The 23,884-nt window shown below is 48.5% G+C and overlaps 1 protein-coding gene across 1 annotated transcript; it reads right to left on the bottom strand.

Moving 5' to 3' along the window:
• Positions 1–21,337: 21,337 nt before the first annotated feature.
• Positions 21,338–23,378, bottom strand: LOC137355643 (ATP synthase subunit a-like). Its single transcript, XM_068021018.1, has 2 exons — positions 23,316–23,378; positions 21,338–22,471 (listed from the first exon to the last, which is right to left on the bottom strand). The coding sequence occupies exons 1-2, from the start codon at positions 23,376–23,378 to the stop codon at positions 21,338–21,340; spliced, it is 1,197 nt and encodes a 398-aa protein (XP_067877119.1).
• Positions 23,379–23,884: the final 506 nt, after the last annotated feature.

Here is a 23,884-nt window from a genome sequence, read left to right as displayed (position 1 = left end):
ACAGCCAATGAAGTACCTTTGAAGTGCAGTCACTGTATAATTTAGGAAAGGCAGCCAGCCAATGTGTGCACAGCAAGCTGCCACAAACAGCAATCAGATAGTGACCGAATAATCTCTTTTTAGGGAGAACCTCCCTGCACTTCTTCCAATAGCGCCATGGAATCTTTTACATCTGCCCAAGAGGGTAGACAAGGTCTCCGTTTACGCTCTCATCCAAAAGATGGCATCTCTGACAGTGTAGCACTCCCTTAGTACGGCACTGTAGTGACAGCCTGGATTATGTGGTCAAGTGTCAGGAGTGGGACTTGAACCCATGACTCAGGAGAGAGTTGCAACCACTGAGCCCTGGCTAACACCATGTAGGTCGCCCTGGGTTGGCCATTACTTGCCAACTTGTAAAAGCAAAACGGTCCAATGAGAGGGACGTGAGGTGATCCTAATGACTGGAACTCCAACCTTGCTGGGAAACCAATAGATTTCAGTCAGTACATGTTCCTTTACTGTCGCAGGGCCAATATCCTGGATCCATAATTAACACTATCCTGGAAACACCTTCACCACATGGAATGCGGCAGTTCAAGGAGAAGGCCCGCCACCAACTTCTCAAGGCAACTAGGGAAGGTCGTAAATGCCAAGTGTCACCCACACACTGAGAACAAATCACCACACCTTAGGAAGGATCTATTGTCCTTGGAGGGAGTGCAACGTAGATTTACCAGAGTGATACCTGGACTCCAAGGGTTAAATTACGAGGAAAGATTACACAAACTAGGGTTGCATTCTCTGGAATTTAGAACATTAAGGGGTTATTTTGATTTCCAAGATATTAAGGAGAAAAGATAGGGTAGAGTGAGAAAAACGATTTCCGCTGGTTGGGGAGTCTAGGACTAGGGGGCAGAGTCTAAAAATTAGAGCCACCTTTCAGCAGTGAAATTAGGAAACACTTCCACACACACAGGGTGGTAGAAGTTTGGAACTCTCTTCCACAAATGGCAATTGATGCTGGTTCAATTGTTCATTTTACATCGGAGATTGATAGATTTTTGTTATCCAATGGTATGAAGGGATATGGGACAAAGGCAGGTATATGAGTTAGGTTGCAAATCAGCCATGATCTCAATGAACAGCAGAACAGGCTTGAGGGGCTGAATGGCCTCCTCCCGTTCCTATGTTCCTAAAAGTGAACAGCAATGACACCAAGAGAAAGGAGTGTGTCCCACAGCCATGTTTCTAACCCGTGTCCTTTTGATCAGAGTGAACCAGAACAGAGTTCTCACTTCCAGACAGGGTAACAGGACAGGGTAACAGGACAGGGTTACAGGACAGGGTAACAGGACAGGGTTACAGGACAGGGTTACAGGACAGGGTAACAGGACAGGGTAACAGCACTGAGTTACAGGACAGGGTAACAGGACAGGGTAACAGGACAGGGTAACAGCACTGAGTTACAGGACAGGGTAACAGGACAGGGTAACAGGACAGGGTAACAGCACTGAGTTACAGGACAGGGTAACAGGACAGGGTAACAGGACAGGGTAACAGCACTGAGTTACAGGACAGGGTAACAGGACAGGGTAACAGGACAGGGTAACAGCACTGAGTTACAGGACAGGGTAACAGGACAGGGTAACAGGACAGGGTAACAGCACTGAGTTACAGGACAGGGTAACAGGATAGGGTAACAGGACAGGGTAACACACTGAGTTACAGGACAGGATAACAGGACAGGGTAACAGGACAGGGTAACAGCACTGAGGTACAGGACAGGGTAACAGGACAGGGTAACAGGACAGGGTAACAGCACTGAGTTACAGGACAGGGTAACAGGACAGGGTAACAGGACAGGGTAACAGCACTGAGTTACAGGACAGGGTAACAGGACAGGGTTACAGGACAGGGTAACAGGACAGGGTAACAGGACAGGGTAACAGCACTGAGTTACAGGACAGGGTAACAGGACAGGGTAACAGCACTGAGTTACAGGACAGGGTAACAGGACAGGGTAACAGGACAGGGTAACAGCACTGAGTTACAGGACAGGGTAACAGGACAGGGTAACAGGACAGGGTAACAGCACTGAGTTACAGGACAGGGTAACAGGACAGGGTAACAGCACTGAGTTACAGGACAGGGTAACAGCACTGAGTTACAGGACAGGGTAACAGGACAGGGTAACAGGACAGGGTAACAGCACTGAGTTACAGGACAGGATAACAGGACAGGGTAACAGGACAGGGTAACAGCACTGAGTTACAGGACAGGGTAACAGGACAGGGTAACAGGACAGGGTAACAGCACTGAGTTACAGGACAGGGTAACAGGACAGGGTAACAGGACAGGGTTACAGGACAGGGTAACAGGACAGGGTTACAGTACATGATAACAGTGCAGTATAATAACAGTAGTGTTTCAGTACAGGTTAACAGAGCTGTTTTATCTCATTAGTTCTAGTGGTTCAGATGGATGTTAAAGTGTCTGTGGTATTATCTGAAGTTCAGGGAGTCCTCTCTTAACCAACAGCATGAAATCAAACAGATAATCCACGTCATCTCATGCCTCTTTGTGGTATCTTGCTGTATGCAAAATGAATATTTTCCTTTGTCTGCACGTTACTGTAATTATATACAATGTGGTGTGTGTGGCTGGGTTTGAGGAATTTGAACTTATGGTTTGCAAAGCTCTCGACCACTGGGGTTTTCCTCACCTCATGTCTGGGTCTATTGTGAGCGAATTGATCGAGATTGATTGCTGTGATTAGTCAACAACTTCATCATAGTTGTATCATGTGACTGACCAAGATGGTAAAAGGTGAATTAGTTGGACCTTGGTCTCTTCTCGGCTAGAAATCCTCTGCTTTGAGGGGTTTCTGTGTTCCAACATTGTGTCAGCCCTACATGAGTTCCTCAGGGTAGTGTCCTAGGCACAGCCATCTTCACCTGCTTAATCAATGACCTTCCCTCCATCATAAGGTAAGAAGTAGGGATGTTCGCTGATGATTGCATGATGTTCAGCACCATTCATGACTCCTCAGATACTGCAGCAGTCCATGTTCATATGCAGCAAGACCCGGACAACATTCAGGCTTAAGCCAATAAGTGTCAAGTTACATTTCCGCCACACAAGTGCCAGGCAATGACCATCTCCCCTTGACATTCAATGACATTACCATCGCTGACTCCCCCACTATCAACATCCTGACCAAACTGAACTGGACCAGTCATATAAATACTGTGGCTACAAGAGCAGGTGAGTAACTCACCTCCTGACTCCCCAAAGACTGTCCACCATCTACAAGGCACAAGTCAGGAGTGTGATGGAATACTCTCCACTTGCCTGGATGGGTGCAGCTCCAACAACGCTCAAGAAGCTCGACACCATCCAGTACAAAGCAGCCCACTTGATTGGCACCCCATCTACAAACATTCACTCCCTCCACCACCAACGCACAGTGGCAGCAGTGTGTACCATCTATAATATGCACTGCAGCAATGCACCAAGGCTCCATAGACAGCACCTTCCAAATCCACGACCTCTACCACCTAGAAGAACAAGGGCAGCAAATGCATGGAAACACCATCACCTGCAAGTTCCCCTCCAAGCCACACACCATCCTGACTTGGAACTATATCGCCGTTCCTTCACTGTCGTTGGGTCAAAATCCTGGAACTCCCTTCCTAACAGCACTGTGGGTGTACCTACACCCCAAGGACTGCAGCGGTTCAAGAAGGCAGCTCACTGCCACCTTCTCAAGGCCAATTAGGGATGGGTAATAAATGCTGGCTCTCATCCCATGAAAAAGTTATTCTTGGATTCAGTGGCGTCATTTGCTCCTGTAAGTGTCTTATGTTTACGGGAGTTGAATCACCCTGTGTTGTACCTACTTTTACAATAAGTGTAACAATAACATCCCTTTGTCTGCTAGAGCGTATGTATGTGTCTTTCATACTTGAACATAGGCCGAGCAAATACTTGTTCAGACAAGGTCAGATATTAAATCTTAAGTTGCTTTATTCCACAGTAAAATGGATGTAAGATCAGCCATTATGTTCAGACTCACTTAATTCAATCAGTGCAAACATAATAATACAAAATAAAGAAGACGCCACACATTCTCACATCAGTAGGTCACTTTACTTGACTTAAACAAGATGGCTTTTACCTAAACCTCTAACATTTCTAACCTCTTTGTGTGAAAGCCTTCACAATTATCTTTTAAGTAAAGCTGGCTGCTTGTGCAGAAATCTATTTAAAAATCCCCTCTGTCCCAGTTTCTATTTGAGTTTTGTATTTTCTTCTGCTTCACAGCAGGAAAAGTGGGTCAAAGTCTTCCCAAATCAATGGGCGTAAGTTCCTTTCTAATCATTGTGACAGTTGCTTATTATTCACATTTTTCTGGGAAATGAGATTAACTCCAACTCATTAACAACTTAACCAATGACTAACCCAGCAGATTTTTAAAAATAATATACTACTCTTTCAAAATGCCAATGTTTAAAGTAAGGGGCCCTGAGATTCGACGGATGTTCAGCCAGAATCTCTCAGAACTCCAACGGGAGATCGGCAGTATTAACCGTGGCGTCCCTGGAGAATTCCGACAGTTTCAGGTGTCCTGGGCACTATTAATCACTCAATCAACACCACAAAAACAGATTACCTGGTCATTATCTCATTGCTGCTTGTGGGAGCTTGCTGTGCGCAAATTGGCTGCTGCGTTTTTCTACATTACGACAGGAACTACACTTCAAAATGTACTTCATTGACTGCAAAGTGATTTGGGCCATCCGATGATCGTGAAAGGCGCTATATAAATGCAAGTCTTTCTATTCTTTTCTTTCTTACAGAGAAAGGTCATTGGTCCTAAAGGGGGCTCAATTGGGAGCAAGAACTTTTATCTACTGACCTGATAAAGGTCTTTGAAACTATGAAGGAGTTTGAGAACATAATCTTGACAGTCAATGGCACAGTCTGCTTCCCAAAATACATCCCAGTTCTTGTATAATGCAACAGAGGAAGACATTTCAGAAATAATAGCATTCATTGTGAATGCTTTAACATTAGAATGCGTGATACAAAATTTCTGTATTCAGCAGGTGTACAGTGTGCCCACTCAACAGGAGCATTCAGCAAACTGACAAGTCAAAAGGCATTGTACAAGTGTGGGAGGGATAACAATGCCTAGTACAAGGATGATAGCAGAACTGAGAGATTATGCTCAACAGGAAAACCTGATCAGGCTGTGGCAAATGTAGATACGTTTCTACTTGTGGGAGACAAAAACTAGGGGCCATAAATATAAGCCGGTCAATAATAAATCCAATTAAGAATTCAGGAGAAAGTTCTTTACGCAGAGAGTGGTTATAATGTGGAACTGGCAACCACAGGGAGTAGTTGAGGAGAAGGGTATAGAGGCATTTAAGGGGAAGTTAGGTAAACACATGGGGGATATGATGATAGGGTGAGATGAAGTAGAATGGGAGGAGGCTCATGTAGAGCATAAACACCAGCATGGGGCAGTAGGGCCGAATGGCCTGTTTCTGAGCTGCAAATGCCATTTAATTCTCTGCTCTGCCATTAGAGCCAAGCGAGGTAACTCTGGTATTTCTACTGGGAATGCGGGGTGGCTGATGCACAAGGTCACGTTAGACCTCGAGGTTGTACATGACATTCAGCTGGTAATTTGAGATGGCACGTGAAGCTTCCACTCTGCAGTGTTAGTTATATTACCACTATAGACAGGACAGCCCGAACAGGAATTTCAGACTGAGAGTTTAAAACATAAAGCAGACCAGAATAATCAAGGGGGTCAGGTGATTTATATATAGAATAACAGATACCCGGGAATGAGTTACAGACTGGAATTTAATCGTGAGCAGGGTTATTTGCAAATTTATTAGTGCTTTACCTGATTGTACTGATAACAGATTTCTTTTTAAATTCATTTATGGGATGTGGGCGTCACTGGCCAGGCCAGCATTTATTGCCCATCCCTAATTGCCCTTGAGAAGGTGGTGGTGGGCTGCCTTCTTGAGCCGCTGCAGTCCGTGTGAGGTAGGTACACCCACAGTGCTGTTAGGAAGGGAGTTCCAGGATTTTGACCCAGTGACAGTGAAGGAACGGCGATATAGTTCCAAGTGAGGATGGTGTGTGACTTGGAGTGGAACTTGCAGGTGGTGGTGTTCCCATGCATTTGCAGCCTTGTCCTTCTAGTTGGTAGAGGTCGTGGGTTTGGAAGGTGCTGTTTGAGGAGCCTTGAAGCGTTGCTGCAGTGCATCTTGTGGATGGTACACACTGCTGCCACTGTGCGTCAGTGGTGGAGGGAGTGAATGTTTGTAGATGGGGTGCCAATCAAGCGGGCTGCTTTGTCCCGGATGGTGTCGAGCCTTTTGAGCATTGTTGGAGCTGCACCCATCCAGGCAAGTGGAGAGTATTCCATCACACTCCTGACTTGTGCCTTGTAGATGGTGGACAGGCTTTGGGGACTCAGTAGGTGAGTTACTCACCGCAGGATTCCTAGCCTCTGACCTGCTCTTGTAGTTACGGTATTTATATGGCTACTCCAGTTCAGTTTCTGGTCAATGGTAACAAAGAACAAACAAAGAACAGTACAGCACAGGAACAGGCCATTCGGCCCTCCAAGCCTGCGTAACCCCTAGGATGTTGATAGTGGGGGATTCAGCGATGGTAATGCTGTTGAATGTCAAGGGGTGATGGTTAGATTCTCTCTTGTTGGAGATGGTCATTGCCTGGCACTTGTGTGGCGGAAATGTTACTTGCCACTTATCAGCCCAAGCCTGGATATTGTCCAGGTCTACAACGACTGCTTCAGTATCTGAGGAGTCACGAATGGTGCTGAACATTATGCAATCATCAGCGAACATCCCCACTTCTGACCTTATGATTGAAGGAAGGTCATTGATGAAGCAGCTAAAGGTGGTTAGGCCTAGGACACTACCCTGAGGAACTCCTACAGTGATGTCCTGGAGCTCAGATGATTGACCTCCAACAACCACAACCATCTTCCTTTGCACGAGGTATGACTCCAACCAGCGGAGAGTTTTCCCCCTGATACCCATTGACCTCAGTTTTGCTAGGGCTCCTTGATGCCATACTCGGTCAGATGCTGCCTGGATGTCAAGGGCAGTCACTCTCACCTCACCTCTTGAATTCAGCTCTTTTGTCCATGTTTAAATGGTCTGGAGCTGAGTGGCCCTGGCAGAATCCAAGTTGAGCGTCATTGAGCAGGTTATTGATAAGCAAGTGCCACTTGATAGCATTGTCGATGACATCTTCCATCACTTTACTGATGATTGAGAGTAGACTGATGGGGCGGTAATTGGCCGGGTTGGACTTGTCCTGCTTTTTGTGTACAGGACATACCTGGGCAATTTTCCACATTGCAGGGTAGATGCCAGTGTTGTAGCTGTGCTGGAACAGCTTGGCTAGGGGCGCAGCAAGTTCTGGAGCACAGGTCTTCAGTACTATTGCCGGAATATTGTCAGGGCCCATAGCTTTTGCAGTATCCAGTGCCTTCAGTCGTTTCTTGATATCACGCGGAGTGAATCGAATTGGCTGAAGTCTGGAATCTGTGATGCTGGGGACTTCAGGAGGAGGCCAAGATGGATCATCATTCGGCACTTCTGACTGAAGATTGTTGCAAATGCTTCTGCCTTATCTTTCGCACTGATGTGCTGGGCCTCCCCCATCATTGAGGATGGGGATATTTGTGGAGCCACCTCCTCCAGTTAGTTGTTTAATTGTCCACCATCATTCATGGCTGGATGTGGCAGGACTGCAGAGCTTAGATCTGATCCTTTGGTTGTGGGATCGCTTAGCTCTGTCTATCGCATGCTGCTTACGCAGTTTGGCACTCAAGTAGTTCTGGGTTGTAGCTTCACCAGGTTGACACCTCATTTTGAGGTATGCCTGGTGCTGCTCCTGGCATGCCCTCCTGCACTCTTCATTGAACCAGGGTTGGTCTCCTGGCTTGATGGTAATGGTAGAGTGGGGACTACGCCAGGCCATGAGGTTACAGATTGTGGTTGAGTACAATTCTGCTGCTGCTGAAGGCCCACAGCGCCTCATGGATGCCCAGTTTTGTATTGCTAGATCTGTTCGAAATCTATCTCATTTAGCACGGTGGTAGTGCCCCACAACACGATGGAGGGTATCCTCAATGTGAAGGCGGGACTTCACCTCCACCAAGGACTTTGCGGTGGTCACTCCTACCAATACAGTCATGGACAGATGCATCTGCGACAGGCAGTTAGTGAGGATGAGGTCAAGGATGTTTTTCCCTCTTGTTGGTTCCTTCACCAGTCTGCAGCTGTGTCCTTTAGAGCTCGGTCAGTAATGGTGCTACCGAGACATTCTTAGTGATGGACATTGAAGTCCCCCACCCAGAGTACATTCTGTGCCCTCGCCACCCTCAGTGCTTCCTCCAAGTGGTGTTCAACATGGAGGAGTACTGACTCATCAGCTGAGGGAGGGCGGTAGGTGGTAATCAGCAGGAGGTTTCCTTGCCCATGTTTGACCTGATGCCATGTGTCTTCATGGGGTCCAGAGTCGATGTTGAGGACTCCCAGGGCAACTCCGTCCTGACTGTATACCACTGTGCCGCCAGCTCTACTGGGTCTGTCCTGCCGGTGGGACAGGACATACCCGGGGATGGTGATGGCAGTATCTGGGACATTGTCTGTAAGGTATGATTCCGTGAGTATGACTATGTCAGGCTGTTGCTTGACTAGTCTGTGAGACAGCTCTCCCAACTTTGGCACAAGCCCCCAGATGTTAATAAGGACAACTTTGCAGGGTCAACAAGGCTGGGTTTGCCATTGTCGTTTCCGGTGCCTCGGCTAATGCCGGGTGGTCTGACCAGTTTCATTGGAGGTATCAATAGAGGGCTCTCTGATCAATTGCTCAATGCATGTGGTTGATGGGAGCAGGAATGGGGAGGGAAATGGAGAATTAAAGCTGTTATTTAGCGAGTTTTAAAGGCTGAATTGAATAGAGGGTAAGATATAGAGGAGGGGAGGGAATAGAGGAGGGGAAGTTTTAGAGGAGTCGAGGGTTAACGGAGGGGCGGGTATAGAGGAGGTGAGAGTATAGAGGAGGAGAGGGTATAGAGGAGGCGAGGTGATAGAGGAGAAGAGGGTATAGAGGAGGTGAAGGTATAGAGGAGGGGAAGTTTTAGAGGAGGCGAGGGTTAAAGGAGGGGCGGGTATAGAGGAGGCGAGGTGATAGAGGAGGGGAGGGTATAGAGGAGGCGAGGCGATAGAGGAGGGGAAGGTATAGAGGAGGCGAGGCGATAGAGGAGGGGAAGGTATAGAGGAGGTGAGGCGATAGAGGAGGTGAGGGTATAGAGGAGGCGAGGTGACAGAGGAGGTGAGGGTATAGAGGAGGCGAGGCGATAGAGGAGGGGAAGGTATAGAGGAGGCGAGGCAATAGAGGAGGGGAAGGTATACAGGAGGTGAGGCGATAGAGGAGGTGAGGGTATAGAGGAGGCAAGGTGATAGAGGAGGGGAGGGTATAGAGGGGGCGAGGCGATAGAGGAGGGGAAGGTATAGAGGAGGCGAGGCGATAGAGGAGGGGAGGGTATAGAGGAGGCGAGGTGATAGAGGAGGTGAGGGTATAGAGGAGGCGAGGTGATAGAGGAGGTGAGGGTATAGAGGAGGCGAGGTGATAGAAGAGGTGAGGGTATAGAGGAGGCGAGGTGATAGAAGAGGTGAGGGTATAGAGGAGGCGAGGTGATAGAGGAGGTGAGGGTATAGAGGCGGCGAGGTGATAGGTGAGGGTATAGAGGAGGTGAGGGTATAGAGGAGGCGAGGTGATAGAGGAGGTGAGGGTATAGAGGAGGCGAGGTGATAGAGGAGGTGAGGGTATAGAGGAGGCGAGGTGATAGAAGAGGTGAGGGTGCTGCCCTGAAGGGTATTGAGAATATTAATTGATTTGCCTTCAAACTCTGGACCATATTTGCCTGCAATACCCTTGAGGGTATCTGGCTTCACCCTGGATCTGAGCTGGTGTCGATTTTCCCTCTGGATGGGCTTTGCCTCCACACCTGGACCAGTTCCCTCACTGCAACTGGGATATAGAATGTTTGCTGAATCAGAGGCACGAGGCAACTCCCAACTGAGTTATCAATAAACTGCACTCACCCCCCCTCCACCCCCTCACCCCACTCACCTCCCTCACCTCCCTCACCTCCCTCACCATGACCTCCCTCACCTACATCACCCCCCCACCACTCCCTCACCCCCTCACCCCCCTCACCCCCCTCACACCCCTCACCCTCACCCCCTCACCTCCCACCCCCCTCACCCCCCACCCCCTCACCCCCCCACCTCCCTCACCCCCTCACCCCCCTCACCTCCCTCACCTCCCTCATTATGACCTCCCTCACCTCCCTCACCCCCCCACCACCCCTCACCCCCTCACCCCCCCACCCCCTCACCTCCCTCACCCCCTCACCCCCTCACCCCCTCACCTCCCTCACCCCCTCACCATAACCTCCCTCACCTCCCTCACCTTCCTCACCCCCTCACCCCCCATGCCCTAACCCCCCTCACCCTCACCCCCCTCATCCCCACCCCATCACCTCCCTCACCCCCCTCACCCCCACCCTCTCACCTCCCTCACCCCCCTCACCCCCCATCCCCTCACCTCCCTCACCCCCCTCACCCCCCTTACCCCCACCCCCTCACCTCCCTCACCCCCTCACCCTCACGCCCCACCCCCTCACCTCCCTCACCTCCCTCACCCCCCTCACCTCCCTCTCAACCTACCCCCTCACCTCCCTCACCTCCCTCACCCCCCTCACCCCCCTCACACCCCTCACCCCCCACCCCCTCACCTCCTACCCCTCTCACCCCCCACCCCCTCACCTCCCTCACCCCCCTCACTCCCCTCACAACCGTCGCCCTCCAACCCCTCACCTCCCACCCCCCTCACCTCCCTCACCCCCCTCACCCTCACCCCCTCACCTCCCTCACCCCCCTCACCTCCCTCACGCCCCACGCCCTCACCTCCCTCACCTCCCTCACCCCCCTCAACCTACCCCCACACCACCCCCCACTCCCTCACCTCCCTCACCCCCTCACCTCCACCCCCTCACCTCCCTCACTCCCCCACCCCCTCACCTCCCACCCCCTCACCTCCCTCACCCCCCTCACCCCCTCATCCCCACCCCCTCACCTCCCTCACCCCCTCACCTCCCTCACGCCCCACCCCCTCACCTCCCTCACCTCCCTCACCTCCCTCACCCCCCTCACCTCCCTCTCAACCTACCCCCACACCTCCACCCCCACCCCCTCACCTCCCTCACCCCCCTCACCCCCATCACCTCCCACCCCCTCACCATAACCTCCCTCACCTCCCTCACCTTCCTCACCCCCTCACCCCCCACTCCCTCACCCCCCTCACCCCCACCCCATCACCTCCCTCACCCCCCTCACCCTCACCCCCTCACCTCCCTCACCCCCTCATCACCCACCCCCTCACCTCCCTCATCTCCCTCACCCCCCTCACCCCCCACCCCCTCACCTCCCTCACCCCCTCGACCCCCCACCCCCACCCCCTCACCTCCCTCACCCCCTCACCTCCCTCACGCCCCACCCCCTCACCTCCCTCACCTCCCTCACCCCCTCACCTCCCTCACGCCCCACCCCCTCACCTCCCTCACCTCCCTCACCCCCCTCACCTCCCTCTCAACCTACCCCCCACCCCCACACCTCCCTCACCCCCCACCCCCTCACCTCCCTCACCCCCCTCAACCCCACCCCTCACCCCCCTCACCCCCCACCCCCTCACCTCCCTCACCCCCCTCACCTCCTCACCTCCCTCACACCCCACCCCCTCACCTCCCCCACCCCCCACCCCACCTCACCTCCCTCTCCCACCCCCCCCCCCATTGCCCCCGCACTGATCCAGCATGATTCCTAGATTTCTCATTGTGTTGATTTTCTAACCAGCTCACAAGGTCGCGAGACTGGTGCCAAAGCACGTGGTGGCTATTCATCTATTACTAGCCCACCTCTCCAGGAGGAAGCCACAGTCCCCGCCAACCCCTCGTAAAGATATTAATAGATGCAGGACCCTTTCTCCTATAATCCTTGTCCAGTCCATTTCACTTGTTGCTGAAGAACAGCCGTTCGAAATTTGCTTTTGCCAAATCAACATGTGCCGGAAAATTAAGGCTTTTTTTTTCCTGGGAGGGGGTGGGGAACGGCTGATACAAATCAGGCTTAAATTGGACTTAATGATTAGGGATGTTGGAGCACTGACAAATGGGACGAGCTGAACATTCTCATAAATCCTATTTAATGAGTTGAGTTTCGGAGCAACACTCGAGGGCCTTGTGGGGGTGGGGGGAGGGGCATCAGGAGCAGGAATGTGACCAGGACAAGCCAGAGGTGCACTGCCAGCAGCAAGTCATCTGGTCAACCGGAAACGTGAAACAACATTAGACAGAAGTGTAACTTTCAGCAGGTTGTGGTGGAATATCAGCTGCCGACACTGAGCAGGCCACAGAATACAAGTTTTCACCTGTATGCTGATGACTCTGCTGCAAAATTCCCAGACTACTTATCCAATATCCAATACTGGATGAGCAGAAATTTCCTCCAATTAAATATTGGGAAGACCGAAGCCATTGTTTTTGGTCCCTGCTCCAAACTCCATTCCCTAGCTACCGACTCCATCCCTCTCTCTGGCAACAGTCTGAAATTAAGCCAGTCTGTTTACAACCTTGGTGTCACATTTGAGCCAAGATGAGCTTCCAACCTCATACGCGCACCTATTTCCACCTCCGTAACATCGCCTGACCTCATCCCTGTCTCAGCTCAACTCTTGCTGAAACCCTCATTCATGCCTTTGTTACCTCTAGACTTGACTATTCCAACGTGCTCCTCGCTGATCTCCCACATTCTACTCTCCGTAAACTTGAGGTTATCCAAAACTCTGCTGCCCGTGTCTTAACTCGCACCAAGTCCCATTCCCCTGTCACCCCTGTGCTCGCTGACCTACATTGGCTCCCAGTCAAGCAACATATTGATTTTAAAATTGTCACCCTTGTTTTCAAATTTTTCCATGGCCTCGCCCCTCTCTATCTCTGTACAATCATCCAGCTCCACCACCCTCCGAGATCTCTGCACTCCTCTAATTCTGCCCTCATAAGCATCCCTGATTTTAATCGCTTCACCATCGGTGACTGCACCTTCAGTTGCCTGGGCCCCAAGCTCTGGAATTCCCTCCCCAAACCTTTCAGCCGCTCCACCTCACTTTCCTCCTTTAAGACAGTCCTTAAAACCTACCTCTTTGATCAAGTTTTTTGTCATCTGATCTAATATCTCCTTTTGTGGCTCAGTGTCATACTTTGCTTTATAACGCTCCCGTAAAGCGCCTTGGAATGTTTTATTACGTTAAATGCGCTATATAAATGTAAGTTGTTGTTGACAGGAATTATCAGCTTTTAACTTTCTGACAATTGGTCCATTATCAACATAGTAAAGTGATAGAAGGATTCAGAGAGCCTTCGAGACCACAGCTGTGCAAATCAATACAGAATCAGCCTTCCAGTCTGTAATATATTAACTGTAATAGTAGTTTTCCAAGAAGAGCAGGGCCCTTCTCCCTTGCGGCCTGACCAATATTTATCCCACATTCAACATCACTGAAACAGTTTATGTGATCATTTATCTCATTCCTGTTTGTGCAACCTTGCTGTGCACAAATTGGCTGCCGTTTTTTTTCCTGCACTGTCGCACTGAAGACACCTGCAAAGAATTTTGGGAACACCCTCAGTGTATGGAAGAACGGACATCAATTCATGTTCGCCTGTTCATTCTCTCCTTCTAAAACATTTGCAGTCCAGGTATCTCCTTGTTCATTTAACTCTTGCTTGGCTTTGCCATCCAATTGAATGATGATAAAACAAACCGAGCGAGCAAGTGGAAAATGGAATTCTGTCAGTGGTATTTATTATGCTGTTGGGCCCTAATGTCATGTGACATAAGGGCCATATTGTAATTGGGTAGTGATGCCGCTGTTGTCAAATTGCAATCATATGTCAACAATGTTTCGCTGATCACTTGCGCCATCAGCTGTCCCTTGATTGGGTGTCGATTGCATCATGTGGTACAATTAAGTAATAATTTCTGCTTAGCAATTGAGCAAGAAGGAAATAATTATCTTGTGCACTTATTAAACATCAACTTGATTTCTTTTTCCATAAATCATTGCTTCGAGGAAGCTAACCCTTGCTGTACTTCAATATGATTGGGTTTGTATTGATTGTATTGCACTGAGGAGATTATTCCACCTATTAATGTCAATGGTTGACAGATGTCCGTTTCACTGAGATATTACAATGCTGATTTCCACCCGGCCCACTTCAGTTCGAAAAGAAAGAAAGACTTGCATTTCTATAGCACCTTTCATGACCTCAAGACATCCCAAAGCACTTCACAGCCAATAAGGTTCTTCTGATGTGTAGTTACTGTTGTAATGTAGGTAACACAGCACCCAATTTGCACGCAGCAAGCTCCCACAAACAGCAACGGGATAATGACCAGATAATCTGCTTTGATGATGTTGGTTGAAGGATAGATATTAGTCAGGACTGGGGAGAACTCCTCTGCTCTTCCTGGATAAAGTGCTAAGGACTCTTTTACATTCGCCTGAGAGGGCAGACAGGGTTAATGTCTGATCTGAAAGGCAGTGGCACTTCCTACATTTCAACCGTGGCGATACTTCAAAAATACTACATTGGCTGTAAAGTGCTTTGGGACATCCTGAAAGGCACAAGATCTTCCTTCCTTCCTTCTCCTTCCTTCCTTCCTTCTTCCTTCCTCCACCTCCCTCCTCCCTCCACTTCCTCCTCCCTCCCTCCCTCCTCCCCTCCCCTTCCCTCCTTTCCCTTTTTTCTTTCCTCCTTTCTTCCTTTCCTCCTTTCTTCCTTTCCCTCCTTTCTCTCCTCCTTTCTTTCTTCCCTCCTTCCTTCCTTTCTTTTTTCTTTCCTCCTTTCTTTCTTTCCCCTTGCTTCCTTCCTTCCGTCCCTTCTTTCCTCCTTTCTCTCCTCCTTCCTTCCCTTCTTTCTCCTTTCTTTCTTTCCTCCTTTCTTCCCTCCTTCCTTCCTTCCTTTCTCCAATTATGCTCAAGCTGCAAGGTCTATCTTTCTTGTGGATAGATATTGGTTGTCACTTCCCTGGTACAGTTCTGCCAGACCTGACAGATGTCTCCTGAGACGGAAGCTTCATGCTGTGTTAACCTTCACATCTGCAGGAGGAGCCATCCCTCAATCCACACACTGTGCAAAAAGCTTCCACCGCAATTCGGGCAAAGTTAGAGCAGTAAGGGGAGAGAGAGATAAAGTGGTCTGAGGAAATTCAGGACGAATAATTTTTGCCAGCCAACAGAGCGGGAGTTCTGAAGGCTCCATGAGGACTGCACTTTGTGCACACTGGTACACAATACGTGTGGGTTACCGTTGGGTGCTCCAGCTTCCTCCCACAGCCAAAGACTTGCAGGTTGATAGGTAAATTGACCATTGTAAATTGCCCCTAGTGTAGGTAGATGGTAGGAGAATTAAGGGAAGGTGGGATGTGTTAGGGAATATGGGATTAATGTAGGATTAGTATAAATGGGTGGTTGATGGTCGGCGCAGACTCGGTGGGCCGAAGGGCCTGTTTCAGTGCTGTATCTCTCTATGACTCTAATACAGCAACAAAGATTTAAGCTCAATGTTTTCTGTTGAATATGACGCCAAGGTGGGATGTCATGCAACCCTTACAGTTATTGTATTAGCGCTCACACACCACTCAAACTATAACTAAGGTTCACATCTCATGAGCTGGAAACATTGACCGAGAATTTCCTGCGAGGGGAGGGATGGTGGCTCTCCAGATCGGGGGGACACCAGAGCCAAGCCCAACGCTGCCCTCTCCCAGCCCCTACAAATAACTCAGCAGGGAGCACTGGATAATGGTCACAAGGCAAAATGGTGGCTGATTAGGATGATGGCAATCTGGAATTCTTCTCCCAAAAGGCTGTGGATGCTGAGGGCCATCTGAAATTCCCAAGCCTGGGATCGATGTTTTTTTGTTAGATAAGGGTATGAAGGGATTTGGAGCAAAGGCAGGTTAATGGGGCTGAAGAAAAGTTCAGCTGTGATCTAATTGAATGGAGGATCAGGCTCGAGGGGCAGAATGGCCTCCTCCTGTCCCTGTGACTGCTTCCCTTTCCAAACTCAGGGGTTTTGAACTCAACTGTAGGCCTGGCTAATTAACTCTGCGCCTACTAGGCTGGTTTCTGAGTCCATCATTAGTGTGGACAACCTGCTTGAACCAACAATGTCAGTCCTCTTTAACAGGGGTCAGAGTATGTTTGATGGGTGTGCTGTGTTTTGAAAGTACCAGCCATCACCAGAGACTGGTGACATTACCAAATCACGCACGCAAAGTAAGGGCAGAAACACTGTAAATTGGAGAATCTTCAGTTAATCTGGATCTCGGACAGAGAGTTCTTTTGTTTATTTTAAAATGCTTTTTTAATCAATGTTCCTACAGCTTGTTTCTTGTCATTCTATCTTTTCCTTTCCTCTGACTCCTTTACACGCCTGCTTTGGGCGGACTGAGCCGAGCTCAGACCCCGTCTGGACACTGCAACGTGTTCATTTACTCCTATTAAGGTAAATGTCTGTCTTTAGTGTTCCTGCTCACTGACAGCACGCATCAGTATCTTAAACCTGAGCCTGATTAGTAGCCCCTACAATTTCCAGCCATTTGATTGGACAGGTTGTGTGGTGGGGTGGAGGAGTGGGGCGGGGAATTGCAAATCCTGAGCATGCCCAGATTCCCAGTTTACAGTCCCCTTGGACAAGGTTGTAAGCTCGAGTGCTAAAGACACTGGTGCTGAAATTTAAACCCCCTGTCTTTCGGTGGCGCTCTGTGTGTTTCTAATGCATTAACGAGTCATCCAACACTGTTTGTGGCATCTTGCTCTACACAAAATGGCTGTCCCATTTTCCCACATAACAATAGCCACCGTCCTCTGAGGTACTTTGAAGTATTTCTGAGATTAGCAATATAAAGTTACGTCTTTGTTAGATTTGAACTAGTGACATATTTTGAGCCAGTGAATCACTTTCTTCAAGAAAAGCCAAATTTTGCTTTAATCGGGTTGCATGTTTCGCAGAATTGCGTACCACTTACATGGGAACATAGGAGCAGGTGTAGGCCATTCAGCCCTTCGAGCTGGGATATGGGAATAGACCGCTCACCTTAATCAGTCTAAGTCGGTGTTTCTCATCTACATGAGCAGTATCCTAACCCCACGTACCTGATGTATTTTAGAGGAAACAAGATAAACACATAAGGGAGAAAGGGATAGAAGGTTGTGCTGACAGGGTGAGATGAAGTAGGGAGGAGGTTCATGTGGAGCATAAACACCAGCAGAGACCAGTTGGGCCAAATGGCCTGTTTCTGTGCTGTAAGTTCTATGCTACCATGTCACCTCCTCTCCTTCCCTTCAGCCACCTCTCTAACTTCCTCTTAAATGTTGACATGATCTCTGCTTCAATCTGGTACTGAATTCCACAGCTTCGCAACCTCCATTGCAAGAAAGATTCTCCTTTTCAAATCTTTCACATCGAATCGCATCGCATTGTCCACTTGCTCTCCAATCTCTGGAAACAGCGGGTGGGGGGGAGGGAGGAAGTGGGGGGGGAGGCGAAATTTGACTTGGGGCACCTCCATCAAATACCCAAGTAATCCCCTCGGTTCTAATGCAAACAGTCCCAAACACACACAGTGAGGTGAATCACAGCAACATGGCAGTTACACGTAACATCAATGTGTCTAAAATGACATGCAACTCTTCAGCTCCACTTACACCTCTAACGCTTTCTAATGTTTCATAAAGCTGGCACCTCTTTAAAATATTCCACACCCACCCCCCCTCCCTGGGAGAAATGGGAGGTGAAAGATTAGAATTCGTTACACCAGAGAAATTTCTAACTTATGAGAGATTAATAAGTGGATTAGTTTAAACTTCATGAATTCTGGTTATGATGAGTAGGAATCTCAGTAAGACTGACTGTAACACATAAACCTGTCAATCAGGCGGCCTGCTTTGACCTATTTTGCATTGATGTCTATCAGCTTAATGAAATTGCTTTGCCAAAAAAACCCTACTGTGCTGTGCAGCGCCTGTGGCACTTTCTGTCAACGCAAGATCGCACGTGTCACGGCCAGGGACTGGGAGGCCCCGACTAGAGTAAACCCTCCAAATCGCTCAGATCTCCTATCCACAGAGATGAGAAATAGTCAAAGGTTCTGCACAGTTCTGGGCTCCAGATTACAAAATGACATAGAGGCACTCGAGAAGGTGCAAAAAAAAATTACTAGAACTGAGAGATTCAACCTCTCAGGAAAAAAAATACTTGGGCTCTTTTCTCTGGAAAACAGGAGGGTGAGGACTGAACTGGTAGAGGACTTTAAGATAATGGAAGGGTTTGATAGGGTAGAGAAGATGCTTCCACTTGACGGGGAGTCTAAAACTGGAGGTCATAAATATAAGATGGTCACTCGAGGGTGAGGGGAGCAGAGGGAGAGGATGAGGGGCCGGGAGTAGGTGAAGGGACAGAGGGTGAAGGGAATGGCCTGAGTGGGAGAAAGAGGAAGGGGAAAGGAGGCCAGGGGAGGGGGTGAGGGAGGCAGGGGGAGGAAGGCAAACGTCTGGTCCTGTGCTCAACTCCAGAGTTACTGGCTGGCAATTCTGTTTGGCCGACTCCTATCCCATGGACCCTGACTCATCGAGAGGTTTCTGACGGATGGAACAGAGACTCCGTATAGTTTCATAAAGTGTTCATTTAATCAAGCATCCATCACTCTCATTAACTTCTCTATGTGCAGCTCGTTGCCACATGGAGTGGATGAAGCAGAGAATGTTGACATATTTAACAACAACAACTGACATAGTAAAATATCCCAAGGTGCTTTGCAGGAGCTTTATCAAACCAAGTTTAATACTGAGACATATAACAGCCTGAACAAAAGCTTGGCCAAAGAGTTTTAAGAAGCATTTCAAAGGAGGAGAGAGAGAGGAGCAGAGCGATTGAGGGAATGAATTCCAGAACTGAGGGCCCAGACTGCTGAAGGAGGAGTGCCGAGATCTCGGAGGACTGTATGGCGGGAGGAGGAGCGAGGCCATGGAGGGATTTGAAAACAAAGATGAGAATTTTAAAATCAAGGTGTTTCCTGACCGGGAGCCAGTGTCGGTCAACGAGCACAAGGGTGATGGGTGAACGGGACTGAGTGCGGATTAAGATAGAGAGAGCAGAGCTGAGTTCGGGTGGGACTGGATCCATACAGAAAGGAATAAAGGGGGATTGGGGGCAGGATGCGGAGAAGCTCGTGCAGAATACAAGCATAAAGCATTTGGGCCGAATGGCCTGTGTCTGTGTTGTAGAGGCTGTGTCATGTGATTTTTTTTTTCTCACCACCTTGACGTTGGTTTCAGTCAAAAGCACCAAAGGAAAAGAATGTAACGATATTACACATTGTCTTGCACTGGCTTCATTCAATTTAGCAAACAGAAAGAGAAAAGCTACAATACACAAGGAGTCACACCAGCCTGATTCAATACATTCACATCTAATAATCAGCAACATGCTAAACATTGTCCAGTACTGCTGGGGAGAGGATTTGCTCATGAATTGTTTCATGAGCTGCTGACAGGCTCTGCCCTTTGATTTGCAAATTGATGTGGAGATGTGCTCAATTTGGGGCTGAGTGATGGGATTGGAGGTGGGGGAAGAGTCCACAGAACCCATTCTGCTGCCCTGGGGCTACAGTTTAATAGGGAAAGGATGAAGCTGCTCTGAAACATCTCTCGGCTGGTGACATGGAAAGTAAAGGAGACGCCTCATCTCTCTGACAGACACAAAGGAACTGTCAATGAATTGAGAGCCAGACTGCACTGGCAATTACCCTCCCTTACAGCCTGAATGGAAGATTTCATTCTCTACTGTGACACCACTCGTAACGGGCAGTCTTCATCAGTACCACCACATCTGGGTAATATCAGATATTAACCCCTTGCGGGATTGGACTGCCTGAATCATACGGTTAGCGCCCCTCGCACTCGGTATGTGCAAAGCTGTGTACAACATGAACACACCTGACACAGCAAAGACCAGGCCTTTCAAAATCTAAGGACATCAAAGGCGTTCACAGCCGATGAAGTGCAGTCACTGTTGAAATGTTGGAAACGCGACAGCCAATTTGTGCACAGCAAGCTCCCACAAACGGCAATGGGATAATGATCAGATATTCTGTTTCGTAGTGATGTTAATTGAGGGAGAAAAGATGCCCAGGCTCCCGGGAAGAGCCCACCCCTCAAATCATCTTCATATAGTGCCTTGGGATCTCTTACTTTCACCTGAGAGGGCAGACAGGGCCTTGGCTTAATATCTCATCTAAAAGACGACACCTCTGGCAATGCAGCACTCCCTCAGTACCGCATCGGAGCGTCAGGCTAGATTTTGAGCTCAAGTCTCTGAACCCATGACCTACTGGTGAGAGAGGTGAGAGAGCAACCAGCCAAGACCAGGATGATACCTAGTCCTAGACAGACAGCAGAGGGTCCCAGTACATGCAAATGATAATGGAATTTAATGCCCCTAAAACTCACTCGGCCAAACAAATAGCGCACATTGTCCATAAAATTGCCAGGGAGCCCAGACACGTGCACTGTCAAAGATCTCAGAGACACTAGGGTACTTTCAACCCACTCAGTTTTACTCCCCATAAGGTCGATGGTATAAAAGGAGTATCCAATTCCAAAGTGCCCAGTCCCCACCAACCACCTTACGCTGCACTTAACCTACCATTTCCCTGACCCTCTCCTCCTTCCTTTCTGTCCCTCCACTTCCAGATTCTGGTTTTTGATAGGAATTCACTTTCCACAGAGACAACATTAGTCATTCTACAAGCTCCATGCTGGAGCCTGCGTCTCAAAACAAACACCAGATAAAGGTGGGAGGCACCCAGCTCAACCCCACCAGCTCAATGGCCACCAGCTGAACATGGGGTTTAAATTGTCGTGCTGACTCGCATTTTACAGCAGAGTCGGATCTTCCAGTCTTTGATCAAGTGCAGGAGCACTTTAAAAATTACGTTTATTTTCCTCAATTATTCTCTTTACTTATTTTGAGGTTTTTTTTCCCCTGTGTAGACAGACACCTGATTGGAACATGTTGCAGGTCATCCCTGAACCAATAATGTGAGTACTCAGGGAAGCAGGTAGAATGGGTATAACAGGTCGAGCAGGTAAAACAGAGAGATCAGGTAGAGGTGGTACAGATAGTACAGGTGATAGAGCAAGTGCAGGTGGTGCCGTAGGTACAGCAGATAGAGGTGGTACAGGTGAAACAGTAGGTAGAGCAGTAGAGAAGGTAGATGAGATAGAGTTGGTAGAGCAACTCTAGCATGTAGAGGAGGTTCAGTAGATAGAGTAGATAAAGTAGGTAGAGGAGGTACAGCAAGTACAGTAGATAGAACCAGTACATGTGGTACAGTAGGTAGAGCAGGCAAAGTGGGTACAGGTGGTACAGTAGGTACAGCAGGTAGAGCGGGTACAGGTGGTACAGTAAGTAGAGCAGGTAGAGCAGGTACACGTGGTACAGTAGGTAGAGCAGGTAGAGGGGGTACAGGTGGTACAGAAGGTACAGCAGGTATAGGTGGTACTGGTGGTACAGCAGGTAGAGCAGATACAGGTGGTACAGTAGGTAGAGCCAATGCAGGTGGTACAGTAGGTAGAGCAGGTACAGGTAGTACAGCAGGTAGAGCAGATACAGGTGGTACAGTAGGTAGAGCAGGTAGAGGAGGTACTGGTGGTACAATAGGTCGAGCAGATACTGGTGGTACAGTAGGTAGAGCAGGTACTGGTGGTACAATAGGTCGAGCAGATATAGGTGGTACAGTAGGTAGAGCAGGTACAGGTAGTACAGTAGGTAGAGCAAGTACAGGTGGTACGGTAGGTAGTGAAGGTACTGGTGGTACAGTAGGTAGAGCAGGTACAGGTGGTACAGCAGGTACAGGTGGTACAGTAAGTAGAGCAGGTACAGGTGGTACAGCAGGTAGAGCAGGTACAGGTGGTACAGTAGGTAGAGCAGGTACAGGTGGTACAGCAGGTAGAGCAGGTACAGGTGGTACAGTAAGTAGAGCAGGTACAGGTGGTACAGCAGGTAGAGCAGGTACAGGTGGTACAGCAGGTAGAGCAGGTACAGGTGGTACAGTAGGTAGAGCAGGTATAGGTGGTACAGCAGGTAGAGCAGGTACAGGTGGTACAGTAAGTAGAGCAGGTACAGGTGGTACAGCAGGTAGAGCAGGTACAGCTGGTACAGCAGGTAGAGCAGGTACAGGTGGTACAGTAGGTTGAGCCAGTTATTGCCCTTTCTATTTCCTTGGCTCCTGCACTATGATGAGTATCTGCAACTTAACGAGTCAAGTGGGGAACTTTGCTTGTCAAAGCTCAGGCATCTTGGAATTGTACAAGGCGGGAATTCAAGGGCTTGCATCTACACAGCAGCCTACCGATCCTCTCAATTGTAGCAATCCTGTACAATGAATGACTTTGAAGTTCAGTGAGTGTTGTCATGTGGTTCAGGCCTGTTAGCTGCACAGAGACAGATCATAGTATCTGACAGGCTGAAAGAGCAAGATGGAATAAATGACTTTGAAAACTAATGAAATATCTGAATAAACCAGTACTTCTTTATCCAGAAGGGAATTCCAGGTGGTCCGTAATAACAAGCCATCAATAGTTGGATATATTTTAATAAATCATTGTTAGTGTTTCCAGAGAATATTAATAACTGCAATGTGTAATGAAGAATGACAGGCAGATAATCAATAATTATTTATTTGAAATTTTAAAGGACACAACTGTTGTCTGTCACAGAGTGGGTTTCAGGTACAATGGGAGAGGGGAATATTTAACATCAAACGCAGTGCCCTGCATTTATAATCAGTGAAAACTGGAGATTTCAAGCAAGAAAATATTTGTAAAATGTGAAAACAGAGATAAAAGGCAAGTGTCTCATCCTAAGACTGCTCCCTGGCAAAATAATGAGAGCTCTCCCCCTCTATCCATGCAATAGCTTCTTTGTATCTTGCTATGTGATGGTCACTGTGTCTTTTACAGTCAGCTGACTCTTCATTGACACAGAGTGTACAATTCAGACTCTCCCGGGCTAATCGTGACTTTGGGTGCAAGACTAGTGATGGCGATTCAGCTGCTCATTAAACATCTCTCCCGACTTTCAAATCCATCAGCTTCAACAGCAGAGATGTATAACAGGCGGCTGATCCAAGATTGCCCATTATAGACTATCAGGGAAAGTCCAAATGGCAACTCTCCTTCCACTCAGGGCCAATATTACACCCGCATGAGAGGAACTGGCTGCAGAATCATAACTTGTACAGAATCAAATTGGGACATGGTTGGACCCTAAATGTTCCAGATGGCCAGAGACCACGCAGGCCACGCGCAACTCGTCCCTTTAAATTACTACACATACGCAGCCACACAAAAATTTTTAAAGGGGCCACGCACTTCAACAGGTCATCTGTGCAAGATCGAGCGTTGGATGAGGACTGATTTTAACTTTCAGCGCCGGTGTATAACGGGCAGTAATGGATCAGCTACCCATTATTATCCTTCCATTGGCTTCAAGTTAAAATCAGCCCTGAACAATCTTTGCATCTGGTGCCTTTGTATCTTTGATGCCTTTTTATTCAACTTTTTATCTGATGTCTTTGAAAGCTAACTTATTGCAGCTACAGTTGACAATTATCACAGGTATAACTGAGGAGAAGAATGATGTGGA

The sequence above is a fragment of the Heterodontus francisci genome, chromosome 43 (genome assembly GCF_036365525.1).
Source record: "Heterodontus francisci isolate sHetFra1 chromosome 43, sHetFra1.hap1, whole genome shotgun sequence".
Classification (NCBI taxonomy): Eukaryota; Metazoa; Chordata; class Chondrichthyes; order Heterodontiformes; family Heterodontidae; genus Heterodontus; species Heterodontus francisci.
Note: the sequence above shows the minus strand (reverse complement) of the source record. Positions and strands in the feature narration are given on the sequence as shown.